The sequence below is a fragment of the Neoarius graeffei genome, chromosome 16, assembly GCF_027579695.1.
Source record: "Neoarius graeffei isolate fNeoGra1 chromosome 16, fNeoGra1.pri, whole genome shotgun sequence".
Lineage (NCBI taxonomy): Eukaryota > Metazoa > Chordata > Actinopteri > Siluriformes > Ariidae > Neoarius > Neoarius graeffei.
Window position 1 is genome coordinate 12,034,033 of NC_083584.1, and position 14,575 is coordinate 12,048,607.

The 14,575-nt window shown below is 42.6% G+C and overlaps 1 protein-coding gene across 5 annotated transcripts in view; it reads right to left on the reverse strand.

Moving 5' to 3' along the window:
- Positions 1-214: 214 nt before the first annotated feature.
- tubb4bl (tubulin, beta 4B class IVb-like) overlaps positions 215-14,575 on the reverse strand; it is an 86,009-nt gene continuing 71,648 nt past the window's right edge. For 3 of the 5 annotated variants that reach the window (XM_060942501.1, XM_060942497.1, XM_060942498.1), the window contains exons 2-4: positions 2,733-2,841; positions 2,362-2,472; positions 215-1,570 (exon numbers count right to left, since the gene is read on the reverse strand). In XM_060942501.1, coding sequence (XP_060798484.1) covers positions 513-1,570; positions 2,362-2,422 — 1,119 coding nt within the window. In that variant the 5' untranslated portion in view covers positions 2,423-2,472; positions 2,733-2,841 and the 3' untranslated portion in view covers positions 215-512. Of the gene's footprint in view, positions 1,571-2,361; positions 2,473-2,732; positions 2,842-4,167; positions 4,435-8,815; positions 8,885-14,575 lie in introns of those variants that run through there. The other 2 variants (XM_060942499.1, XM_060942500.1) reach the window with 2 other exon arrangements.

Genomic DNA, 14,575 nt, shown 5'->3' on the forward strand with positions numbered 1-14,575 from the left:
CTGTGGTTGCTCCTGTTGAAGAGGACGATCGTTTCATTTGTGAGCGTTTCAGAATTGTACTCTGCCCTGCTCTGTTTAACACGTCCACTTCGACTCAGCCACCCAGTCATTAACCTGAATTTGGTGTGTGTGTATTAAAAAAACAAACAAACAAACAAACAAACAAACAAACAAAAAAAAAAACAAGGTTCTTGGGTGTAGAATGAGCCTTTATTCAGATCTTGACAGAAGTTAAGTTAATCACACATCTGAAGTCTTCACAGTTGATATAACTTCTTGCAAAAGTGGAGCTGATGCAGTGAACTCACAAGTTACAAAAACACAAAGACTAATGAAAAAACAAAACAAAACAACACTTGCACCATTTATTGAAAATGTCACAGCTGTAAGGACCATAATTGCGGTTGGAGATGTGGAAAAAAACCCTTTGATTATTTTGTGAACACCGGAATTGCAATGAAGATAAGGATAAAGATTATGAATGAAAAGGAGGAAAAGGGCGTGGTTTAGATTTAAGCGACCTCTTCTTCGCCCTCCTCCTCAAACTCACCCTCTTCGGCGGTGGCATCCTGGTACTGCTGGTACTCGGAGACCAGGTCATTCATGTTGCTCTCGGCTTCGGTGAACTCCATCTCGTCCATGCCCTCTCCGGTGTACCAGTGCAGGAAAGCCTTGCGCCTGAACATGGCAGTGAACTGCTCAGAGATGCGCTTGAACAGCTCCTGGATGGCCGTGCTGTTGCCGATGAAGGTGGCGGCCATCTTGAGGCCACGTGGCGGGATGTCGCACACGGCTGTCTTGACGTTGTTGGGGATCCATTCAACGAAGTAGCTGCTGTTCTTGTTCTGCACATTGAGCATCTGCTCGTCCACCTCCTTCATAGACATGCGGCCTCGGAAGACAGCGGCCACGGTGAGGTAGCGGCCGTGACGCGGGTCGCAGGCTGCCATCATGTTCTTGGCGTCAAACATCTGCTGTGTCAGCTCGGGCACGGATAGAGAGCGGTACTGCTGGCTCCCCCTGCTGGTCAGAGGAGCAAACCCGGGCATGAAGAAGTGCAGACGTGGGAAGGGCACCATGTTGACGGCCAGCTTGCGCAGATCTGCGTTCAGCTGCCCTGGGAAGCGCAGGCAGGTCGTCACGCCGCTCATGGTGGCCGAGACCAGGTGGTTCAGGTCACCGTAAGTGGGCGTGGTCAGCTTCAGAGTGCGGAAGCAGATGTCGTAAAGTGCCTCGTTGTCGATGCAGTAGGTCTCGTCGGTGTTCTCGACCAGCTGGTGCACAGACAACGTGGCGTTGTAGGGCTCCACAACAGTGTCGGACACTTTAGGCGAGGGCACCACGCTGAACGTGTTCATGATGCGGTCTGGATACTCCTCACGGATTTTGCTGATGAGTAGTGTGCCCATGCCTGAACCGGTGCCACCGCCCAGAGAGTGAGTGAGCTGGAAACCCTGCAGGCAGTCGCAGCTCTCCGCCTCCTTACGCACCACATCCAGCACAGAGTCCACAAGCTCCGCCCCCTCAGTGTAGTGGCCCTTTGCCCAGTTGTTTCCGGCACCACTTTGCCCTAATGATCAAAATAAATAAATTTATACATCTAGAAAAACACTGAGTTTATTAATGTAGGCTTATATACATACTGTATTTGTTTATTCATATATATATATATATATATATATATATATATATATATATATATATATATATATATATAATTCCTTCTAGATCTGATTTAATTTTTAAAACTAATGGGATTTATTATTGATAACATAGATAATAAAAGCTACAGAAAGATATATATCAGTAGTTTTTTATCATTATACATATACACATAAACCTAGATGACAAATACTGTACAAGATAAATGTAAATGTAATATATGGCATGCAATATAATATAATATTGCACAAGTACATTTTCTGATATCTGTGTTGAATGCTTTATGTTCTGCTCCTTTTCTGTGTTAAATGAGTTTTTATTTTTTAAACCGCAAGCAAAAATGTCATTAAACGAGCTCAAAGGTCTCAGCATAGACATACTGTAAGTTATTTTTGTAGTATGATTTATTTTTGAACATAAATAAATAACTGGATAAATGATTATATATTTAATAAATAAATAAATTAATAACATAATTTTTTGCCATTTGATGTCAGAAATATTTTATAGAAAATAATTCCACAGTTCCAAGGTTTATGTTTCTCTTAATTTTACCTTTTAGCACCGTTATTCACCGAAAGAAAAATAAGGCGTAGAATAATATTATTCAATATTTAATGCACAATATTATTATTTTTCATATTTTTCTCACTGCCTTATCAGTAATGAAAGGCATCTCATCTTTGTTCGTGTCCTCACCAAACACAAAGTTGTCAGGTCTGAAGATCTGTCCGAAAGGGCCGGAGCGGACCGAGTCCATGGTACCGGGTTCCAGATCCACGAGGATGGCACGGGGTACGTACTTCCCACCTGAGCACAGGACATGTGTTAGGGTGTAAAAAATCTACAACCACAAGTCACTTCCATGACACTGTTTTTTATCGAAAGCCGTCAATTTTGTTGTAGGTTTTAATTCGGATCTCTGTGCAGAGACTTGCCCTTTACTGTAATTATAATTATCTTTATTATATCATGTGAATAAAGTGTCTATTGTATGAGTGACATCTTAAAATCATTGACAAGAACCGGTTGTGTCGCGGTAAACCTTACTGCTCAGTACGTGTCAGTACCTGTAGCCTCATTGTAGTAGACGCTGATCCTGTCTAGCTGTAGGTCGCTGTCTCCGTGGTACGTCCCAGTCGGGTCGATGCCGTGCTCGTCGCTGATCACCTCCCAGAACTGACAGAGGAACAAAAATGGAGGAAAGAAGTGAACAGAGAAAAGGGTGGCACCCAGAACAAAAGAGAGCGAGAGAGAGAGAGACAGAAAACACAACTCAGCCTGTATTTGAAACACATTCAGGAGCATGCAAAACGAACAAATGTAAAGATTAATTAATGTAAAGGATATTCGTGTCATTTATTGATAGGTTAAGCCTCATATATTCATGACGCCCATCCTTCTGCAGGAAAACATCTCCATGATGTCATTCTGCAGATGAAAATATGTCAAATAAAAGTACGTTTGTCGTGCATGTATATTACTAAAATATATATGCATGTATGCGTAAAACAATCAGTGTGGTATGGATTAAAATTTTGGATTCAATATGATTTCCCCCTGCAAAATAAATAAATAAATAAAAAGGATGTAGCTCAAATACAAAATTTTGAAAAATGGATATTAAATCAGATGAAACACTGGTTGTGAAATCAGAAGGGGCGTGTGTGTGTGTGTTAGAGGGTACATAGGTTAGGGTCATTACTATATATTTGTAATGACGTCATCTCTATTATGTAGTCAGGTGCAAAGCTACAATGGAGGGAGAAATTAAATAAAATTATAAGCAAAAACAATTTGCGGTTGTGAAGGTTGATGTGTGGACTTTGACAAACAAACAAACAAACAAACAAACAAACAAACAGACAGACAAGTAAATAAATAAATAAATAAATAATCTGGGTCAATTCCAAAAATAGATAATAACTTCGACTTCAGCTGACACAATCAAATGTAATGCCGGCTTTTTTCGATATTTAATCAAATCATCTGGAAAAACTGTCTCTATTCAGGTGTTGATCTAAAATAGCCTGGATATCCATCGGGAATGACCCTCTCCTATCCGAACACAGTGTTAATAATGTTGCAGTCCTCAATCACAATGAATGGAAACCATAAAAAATCCAGATTTCTTTAATGTCGGAAAATGGCGACAGTGTCTCCAGGAGCCTCCGCCGCCCTCCTTCTGCTTCACAACACATACCAGCAGCACTTTCAGCCATGCAAAACTCGTGCATTCATCACATCCGTGTCACATCTACACATTCTGTGTATGAGATCCAATGCACAAGCTGAAATCAGTGCAAAACATCCAAATTATTAAATGAACCACAAAGCAGCCTCGTCTATTTTTCCCTCTTGCGCATAATTTCTAGAGGATTCCATGGTTCATGATTCCTTCACACACCCAAGGTGGTGGGGGGTGGGGGGGATCTGTCCGTGTTCTGCATGCAAAGTCCTAATTTCAGATTTTTTTTTTTTTTTAATTTTCTCATCTAATTTTACCTTTGCTCCGATCTGGTTGCCGCACTGTCCGGCTTGCAGATGCACGATCTCGCGCATGTTTGCAGCACAGAGGAGAGAAGAAGAAGAAGAAGAAAAAAGAGAAGAAGAAAAGGAGGAGAGGAACAGCAGAGCGCACTGCACCACACCGCACCGCGCCGCGAGTGAAGAAGAGATGGACGGAGTGATAACGCAGGAAAGAAGGACCGTTATTGCGCCTGAGCGAATCCACGCCCTGTTTCTCGAGATCTTCCTCTCTACTGGGCCAAAATCCGTGGTGCAAGGTGACGTCATCGCCATGGCAACCAAGCACGGAGGAGAGAAGGAGGACCCTGAGCGCGTGGAGGCACCGGATAGGATGCACCTCATCCTGGAGACTGCAGTGATGAAGTGGACAAGATGGTGGACTGTGGTTCATTAGACCATATACTGAGGGCCCCGAATGATGCTAGACGTGAAGGTTAAACTCTAAGATCTATCACCAGTGAAGCTCTGAGTGTCCAAGACTCTGCCACCATTTTCCCCGGGTGGGCCTGGGTCGGGCCTGCCCTTCTGTTAGAGGGGCCTGTTACCGTAGATGAATCTCCAAATATGAAGTCATTATACTCACAACATTGTCTATAAGGAGAAAAAAAAGTGACACAGTATGAGCGATGAACTAATGTTTACTTGTTTCATGAACATTCCATGACATTAAACGTAACTATAAATGGATAATTAATTAACATGAATGTTTTTGATACTGACAGGCCTTGCTCGTGGAGCCGCTGTTGTAACTGTGGTTGCCATTGGCGACAATTGATTTTACTTGTGTTTTTCTTTTGCCGAAGTCCTTTGAGATTTTTGACATTTTAGTAGGGAGGGACGTACCTTGCATGGGACTCTCGGTCCCGTTCATGCCTGCCCTATTGGACCTTGCTTTTTTTTTTCATAGGTTTGTTTCATTTGCATGCCTTCTAAATTTGTATTTTTGTTGTTTGAAGGCCAATGGTAAGCTTATGAAAATCATGAAGAATCATTGGAAAAACGTTGTAGTATAAACCACTTGGAATAAACCAGTTGGAGTCATGCTGTTACAGGATAATAATCAACAACACGGTGGTGTAACAACAATAACAACCACCCAGTACTGTGCAAAAGTCATCTTCGGCACCCTATTTTTTTTTCTTCATACAAACTTTGTTACAGATTTCTATTTTATGACTTTGACATTCATCTCATCTCATTATCTCTAGCCGCTTTATCCTTCAACAGGGTCGCAGGCAAGCTGGAGCCTATCCCAGCTGACTACGGGCGAAAGGTGGGGTACACCCTGGACAAGTCGCCAGGTCATCACAGGGCTGACACATAGACACAGACAACCATTCACACTCACATTCACACCTACGGTCAATTTAGAGTCACCAGTTAACCTAACCTGCATGTCTTTGGACTGTGGGGGAAACCGGAGCACCCGGAGGAAACCCACGCGGACACGGGGAGAACATGCAAACTCCGTACAGAAAGGCCCTCACCGGCCACGGGGCTCGAACCCGGACCTTCTTGCTGTGAGGCGACAGCGCTAACCACGACACCACCGTGCCGCCCGACTTCGACATTATTGAGCCAAAACATTACAAAAACATTTGAGTTCCAAACGTTTGCCTTTTTTCCAGCACAAAATTAAATGTTACAGAAAAAAAAGTTTGTATCTGAGCAGCATATTCCATATGTAAGAAAGCACTTTTTAGATGAAAAAAAGAAAACATAATGAAGGCTACTGGGTTTTGGTGCAAAATTAAGACGCGAGTGTGACAGTCAAAGTGTCCAGACGAACTGTGGTTGGTTCTGCAAGACAGTGTTGTAGTCGAGTCATTAAACCTCAATTCCGAGTCCAGTCTCGAGCCCTCAGTGTTCAAGTTCGAGTCATTAAAGAAAATTTCAAGTCGAATCCTAGAACAAGACTCCATCCGCACCATGTGACGGTGTCTGTTGCTGCCTTTATGTGAAAGCATCTCTGCTACTGTGTCGGACTCACGTTCCTGCTCGACTGCCCCATTTTAGTTAACAGGCTACAGATAAAATGCTTGTTCATCGCTCAGCAAGCCACGCCCACTATGAACAGGGCAAATAACATGAGAGAGGGTTAACACTAGCTAGTTCATCACTCAGCAAGCAAGCCCCGCCCACTATCAACAGAGCAATGAACATAGCGTGTCACTTCCTTCTCTGGGTGGAGTCTTACCAAATGGCGATTGAAGTTCGAGGTTGTTCCCGTCGTCTCCTCGATAGTTCTTCTACATATGGAACACACAGCAGTGTATTTTTCCCCACTGCACGAGAAGTCTGTATAAGCAAAGCGGACAATCCTAGCGGCGTCTCTCCAGGCATTTTAGCGCCATTAAAGGAACAGTCCACCGTACTTCCATAATGAAATATGTTCTTCTCTGAATTGAGACGAGCTGATCCGTACCTCTCCGAGCTTTGTGCGACCTCCCAGTCAGTCAGACGTGCTGTTACTCCTGTTAGCAATGTAGCTAGGCTCAGCATGGCCAATGGTATTTTTTGGGGCTGTAGTTAGATGCGACCAAACTCTTCCACGTTTTTCCTGTTTACATAGGTTTATATGACCAGTGACATGAAACAAGTTCAGTTACACAAATTGAAACGTGGCGATTTTCTATGCTATGGAAAGTCCGCACTACATGAACTAACATGAACTAACATGAACTAACACCTTCTGCGCGCTTCGACAGCTCATTGATACCTTCACTCAGGATTGAAGGTATCAATGCGCTGTCAAAGCATGCAGAAGGTGTTAGTACGCCTGTCATTATAGTGCGGACTTTCCAGGAGTGAAGGTATCAATGCGCTGTCGAAGCGCGCAGAAGGTGTTAGTACGCCTGTCATTATAGTGCGGACTTTCCATAGCATAGAAAATCACCACGTTTCAATTTGTGTAACTGAACTTGTTTCATGTCACTGGTCATATAAACCTATGTAAACAGGAAAAACGTGGAAGAGTTTGGTCGCATCTAACTACAGCCCCAAAAAATACCATTGGCCATGCTGAGCCTAGCTACATTGCTAACAGGAGTAACAGCGCGTCTGACTGACTGGGAGGTCGCGCAAAGCTCGGAGAGGTACGGATCAGCTCGTCTCAATTCAGAGAAGAACATATTTCATTATGGAAGTACGGTGGACTGTTCCTTTGATGTTAGTTTGTTCCTGAACATGACGTATGAACAGGTGAATGTGCATTCTCTTGCACAGAATTAGTATAAAAATTAATGTAGATATAAATATCTCATCTCATCTCATTATCTCTAGCCGCTTTATCCTTCTACAGGGTCGCAGGCAAGCTGGAGCCTATCCCAGCTGACTACGGGCGAAAGGCGGGGTACACCCTGGACAAGTCGCCAGGTCATCACAGGGCTGACACATAGACACAGACAACCATTCACACCTACGCTCAATTTAGAGTCACCAGTTAACCTAACCTGCATGTCTTTGGACTGTGGGGGAAACCGGAGCACCCGGAGGAAACCCACGCGGACACGGGGAGAACATGCAAACTCCACACAGAAAGGCCCTCACTGGCCCCGGGGCTCGAACCCAGGACCTTCTTGCTGTGAGGTGACAGCGCTAACCACTACACCACCGTGCCGCCCAGATATAAATATCTTATGCCAAATCATTATGGCACATTACAAAAAAAAGAAAAAAATCTGAGTCCGAATGCAGTTAATGCACGAGTCCGAGTCATCAGTGCTCAAGTCCAAGTCAAGTCATGAGTCCTTAAAATTAGGGCACAAGTTGGACTCGAGTACTACAAGCCTGTTGCAAGATGCTCAGTAAAACCTACAGGTCATTTCCTTATAAAACTGCACTCAATGTACGTATCTGAGACTACTATTTTTCTTAAAGCAAAGGGTCGTCTCACACCACATACTGACTTTGTTTCATTTATTATGGCTTACTGCTTACTATTTATAGTATTTTTTTATGTTGAAACATTTAATTTCATTTTTTTAAATCCATTTTTGGTCTACAGCATTTCTTTACATGTGCCTAAGGAGTACTGGCAGCTGAAATAACCATAGCATTAACAAAAGTCAGGTGCCAGCGGAGGCGGCACGGTGGTGTAGTGGTTAGCGCTGTCGCCTCACAGCAAGAAGGTCCGGGTTCGAGCCCCGTGGCCGACGAGGGCCTTTCTGTGTGGAGTTTGCATGTTCTCCCCGTGTCCACGTGGGTTTGCTCTGGTTTCCCCCAAAGACATGCAGGTTAGGTTAACTGGTGACTCTAAATTGACTGTAGGTGTGAATGTTAGTGTGAATGGTTGTCTATGTGTCAGCCCTGTGATGACCTGGCGACTTGTCCAGGGTGTACCCTGCCTTTCACCTGTAGTCAGCTGGGATAGGCTCCAGCTCGCCTGCGACCCTGTAGAACAGGATAAAGCGGCTAGAGATGATGAGATGAGGTGCCAGCGGTGTCATGAAGTGGAGTTATGCTCATCAAGCAGAAGATGATGATTTTCCCAACAACAGCATGTCCTGAAGTGTTTTATTCATCACCATTAAACATGGTCTCTGAATTTGTTCCATGGCTGTATATACAGTACACTGATCAGATATACCATTAAAACCACCTGCCTTATATTCTGTAGGCTCACCTTGTGACCCCAAAACAGCTCTCATCCATTTAGGAACGGACTCCGCAAGACCTGTGAAGGTGTGCTGTGGTATCTGGTATCAAGAGGTTAGCAGCAGATCTTTTAAGTCCTGTACCGGTAAGTTGCGAGGTGGTGCTTTCATGGAGGCCATGTTTCTATCATAGCCAGCATTAACATTTTCAGCAATTTGTGCTACAGTAGGTGTTCTGTGGGACTGGACCAGACTTGATAGCCTTCGCTCACCACTCGCATCAATAAGCCTTGGGCATCAGTGCGCCCATGACCCTGTCACCAGTTCACCGGTTGTCCTTTCTTGGACCACTTTTGGTAGGTACTAACCACTGCTTACCAGGAACACCCCACAAGACCTGCCATTTTGGAGATACTCAGGCCCAGTCATCTAGCCATCACAATTTGCCCATTTTTTCTGCTTTCAACACATGAACTTTGAAAACTAACTCTTGACTTGCTGCCTAATCTATCCCACCCCTTGACAGGTGCCAATGTAAAAAGATAATTAAGAGTTACAGTGGCGCTTGAAAGTTTGTGAACCCTTTATAATTTTCTATATTTCTGCATAAATATGACCTAAAACATCATCAGATTTTCACACGAGTCCTAAAAGTAGATAAAGAGAACCCAGTTAAACAAATGAGACACAAATATCATACTTCATCATTTATTTATCAAGGAAAATGATCCAATATTACATATCTGTGAATGGCAAAAGTATGTGAATCTCTAGGATTAGCAGTTAATTTGAAAGTGAAATTAGAGTCAGGTGTTTTCAATCAGTGGGATGACAATCAGGTGTGAGTGGGCACCCTGTTTTATTTAAAGAACAGGGATCTATCAAAGTCTGATCTTCACAACACATGTTTATGGAAGTGTATCATGGCATGAACAAAGGAGATTTCTGAGGACCTCAGAAAAAAGCATTGTTGATGCTCATCAGGCTGGAAAAGGTTACAAAACCATCACTAAAGAGTTTGGACTCCACCAATCCACAGTCAGACAGATTGTGTACAAATGGAGGAAATTCAAGACCATTGTTACCCTCCCCAGGAGTGGCAGACCAACAAAGATCACTCCAAGAGCAAGGCGTGTAATAGTCAGCGAGGTCACAAAGGACCCCAGGGTAACTTCTAAGCAACTGAAGGCTTCTTTCACACTGGCTAATGTTAATGTTCATGAGTCCACCATCAGAACACTGAACAACAATGGTGTGCATGGCAGGGTTGCAAGGAGAAAGCCACTGCTCTCCAAAAAGAACATTGCTGCTTGTCTGCACTTTGCTAAAGATCATGTGGACAAGCCAGAAGGCTGTTGGAAAAATGTTTTGTGGAAAGATGAGACCAAAATAGAACTTCTTGGTTTAAATGAGAAGCATTCTGTTTGGAGAAAGGAAAACACTGCATCTCAACATAAAAACCTTATCCCATCTGTGAAACATGGTGGTGGTGGTATCATGGTTTGGGCCTATTTTGCTGCATCTGGGCCAGGACGGCTTGCCATCATTGATGGAACAATGAATTCTGAATTATACCAGCAAATTCTAAAGGAAAATGTTAGGACATCTGTCCATGAACTGAATCTCAAGAAAAGGTGGGTCATGCAGTAAGACAACGACCCTAAGCACACAAGTCGTTCTACCAAAGAATGGTTAAAGAAGAGTAAAGTTAATGTATTGGAATGGTCAAGTCAAAGTCCTGATCTTAATCCAATCAAAATGTTGTGGAAGGACCTGAAGCGAGCAGTTCATGTGAGGAAACCCACCAACATCCCAGAGTTGAAGCTATTCTGAGGAACGGGCTAAAATTCCTCCAAGCCGGTGTGCAGGACTGATCAACAGTTACCGGAAACATTTAGTTGCAGTTATTGCTGCACAAGGGGGTCACACCAGATACTGAAAGCAAAGGTTCACATACTTTTGCCACTCACAAATATGTAATATTGGGTCATTTTCCTCCATAAATAAATGACCAAGGATAATATTTTTGTCTCATTTGTTTAACTGGGTTCTCTTTATCTACTTTTAGGACTTGTGTGAAAATCTGATGATGTTTTAGGTCATATTTATGCAGAAATATAGAAAATTCTAAAGGGTTCACAAACTTTCAAGCACCACTGTATTCCATGAAATCGAGTTGTACATGAGCTGATAGCCGACGAGCCGCGTAGCACCGAGTTGGCTATAATCCATGTACGACTAGATTGAGTGGAATAACTGTTTTATTCTATCCACATTCACTGGATTTTGAGAAACGGCGCATTTTTATTTTCTGCAAATTCGATAAATAAAAACTTGACACAAAACGTCCGACAAAATCATTTCCGCTTACAATTTAAACAAACTGGTGAAATGACAGGAGCAATTTGTGAAAAATGCGAAGATAATAATAATAATAATAATAATTCATGAAAAATAAAAAAAGATACGCTTTTACCATCTAATACTTTTATTCCATATTTTGTTTCTTTTTTGTATGTTTTAGAGTTTTGTTTTCGAGTAGAGTTTTTATTTCGTCCTCGGGTGGTTCAGCAACACGCTCCGCCATTTTGTTTTTCTCTACTCATGGTATATGTGCTAATATCCTAGTACTAGAGTAGCCAATCAGAGTGTGTGATTGCTCATATCCAGTGAATGTGGAAAGAATAATGAATGTTATTCACGTCACCTCTCAGTGGTTTTAACGTTTTGGTTGATCAGTGTATGTATACAGTATAGACCCCGAAGCCGCCGCCAGGCACCGCTAAAACCGCCATTTAGAATTTGAGCTGCCGCCAGCCAATAATTTTGTAAGCCAATTTGAGCCGCTATCTAATAAAATTTGGCTGAGCCACTAAGAATTGTGTACATCAAATAATGGGTTTATCCACATCATGAGCTACAAGAAAAGTGACACAAACATGATCAACTGTACACACTAGTAGTAACACAATAGAGACGTATAGGCATACACTGTAGAGATTTAGAACTGATATCACAGCACAGAGAGCCACCACAAGCTTGCCGTTGTGACTACCTGTCTGGCTTCCCGCCCCTCACACCGTTACCACGATACACTGGGGAACCCGGGAACCCACCCAGAGCATCAATCGACTCCGATATCGACGAGATGGCTGCATTCTTTGCCGCTGCTGAGGGAAAGTGTAAAGGTATTTTTTTTTGTTTGTTTGTTTCACATACTTCGAGATTGATAAAAAAAAAAGTACTCCACCACTCTACTTTCATCATAGTAAAATAGCTGCCAGTCCTTCACTGGTCATTGCTAGTGAGAGTAGATTGCTAGATGCCTTCCTCGAACAATCCAGATTAGCTTATTATTAGCATTGAACTACAATCTTGCTAGATTTATATTTACAATGAAGTAAGAGACCAGGGGACCTGTGGTAATTTGCTATTTATTCCCCCCATTTGTTTGATCCGTTCGCCTGGATATATGCCACACAGTGACGTCCAGTATCAGCCATTTGTAGCCATAAACATTTTGGTGGCTGCAGCAGCCATTAAGGTTTTAGCTGAGTCAGCTAGCCAGCCAATAATTTCATCAGCCAGCCATTATCCTGAAAACAAACGGCTTCGGGGTCTAATACAGTATAATTGATAATTATACAGTGTATATACACTACCATTCAAAAGTTTGGGGTCACTTTGAAATGTCCTTATTTTTGAAAGAAAAGCACTGTTCTTTTCAACGAAGATCACTTTAAACTAATCAGAAATCCACTCTATACATTGCTAATGTGGTAAATGACTATTCTAGCTGCAAATGTCTGGTTTTTGGTGCAATATCTCCATAGGTGTATAGAGGCCCATTTCCAGCAACTCTCACTCCAGTGTTCTAATGGTACAATGTGTTTGCTCATTGCCTCAGAAGGCTAATGGATGATTAGAAAACCCTTGTACAATCATGTTAGCACAGCTGAAAACAGTTGAGCTCTTTAGAGAAGCTATAAAACTGACCTTCCTTTGAGCAGATTGAGTTTCTGGAGCATCACATTTGTGGGGTCGATTAAATGCTCAAAATGGCCAGAAAAATGTCTTGACTATATTTTCTATTCATTTTACAACTTATGGTGGGAAATAAAAGTGTGACTTTTCATGGAAAACACAAAATTGTCTGGCTGACCCCAAACTTTTGAACAGTAGTGTATATATATGACCTGAACAGTGGAATGAGGCTCTTACATCTTTGTCTTGGAGACTCATGTACAGTGTTGGGTCATTTTTTTTGTGCCAGTCTCAGTGACAACAGAAACAATGCCGATGCTTCTCCACCTCTTCTCCACTACCACAAGTAAGATTATTAATTCTTAGTATCTGTACGCAGGTGATTATAGGAAATCGTGTGCTGATTGGTCGAGAAATTCGGACTATTTCTCGATAATCACCTTGAGTGACTCGGCAAAATAAATGGCAGCCAATCGCTTCGTCACCGTAAGTGAGGAAGAATTACAAATGGAAGAAAATGTTGTTCCTAAAAGCACTAAAGATGCTCCGACGTTTAGTCTAAAACTATTCAAAGGGAAGGTGGGATTGTGATTTATTGTATCAATTTAAAACAAAGTATTTTATGTGACTTGCGTAGATAAGTGACACAAGTCTGCGCCGCGCTCTTATTACATTTACATGCTGCTTTTGAAGATTGAAATAAATGATTTTTTAAATATGGTTAAATTTTTTTTGTAATAATCACCTGTGTATTTATGCTAAAACAATTATCTGCCTCAGGCTCAGTGAATATCGGGAATTATTATACAGTACATACAGGAGCCTTTTTCCATGGAATAAAAACACGTGCTCTGTTCCCTTCTAGTGGGTTTCATTCATTTGGTTCATTCATCTCATTATCTCTAGCCGCTTTATCCTGTCCTACAGGGTCGCAGGCAAGCTGGAGCCTATCCCAGCTGACTACGGGCGAAAGGCGGGGTACACCCTGGACAACTCGCCAGGTCATCACAGGGCTGACACATAGACACAGACAACCATTCACACTCACACCTACGGTCAATTTAGAGTCACCAGTTAACCTAACCTGCATGTCTTTGGACTGTGGGGGAAACCGGAGCACCCGGAGGAAACCCACGCGGACACGGGGAGAACATGCAAACTCCGCACAGAAAGGCCCTCGCCGGCCACGGGGCTCGAACCCGGACCTTCTTGCTGTGAGGCGACAGCGCTAACCACTACACCACTGTGCCGCCCCTCATTTGGTTCGATAGCATGAAATATTGTTCGCATATCGCTTATCCTACGTGTATTACGTCACTCTACCCAATGGAGAATGCGCGTGCAATATAGTTATTGTTATTGTATCATTGTAACACATCGGAGCTGATGTGAATATCCAATGAGAAACTTTTCTGCTGCGCATGCGCAAAACCATTTCTGTATTCGCCGGGCAAGAGAAAGACGCGCTGAACACCTGAAAGGCTCCCAAAACTTTATTATATATTCTTCATGCATATTTACAAGAGAGAAACATACCAACGGACATCGAAAAACTGGAAAAGAGACATGTCGGAGATGTAAAACTTCCGTGCTTGCGAGTGACTGTGACAATTTGTAAACAAACATGGCTGCCAGGTTTGATTTTTTAAAAGCAGAAGATTTTGAGAGAATTTTGGCTGCCAGGTCGCTCCGTTGTGTGTAGGTGTTGATGCTGATTTTAAAAGTAACACAAGTAAATTACAGAGGGAAATGAATACTTAAGTCTGAGTGAAAAATACTGTAGTGAGTGCGCAGCGTGGAAGAAG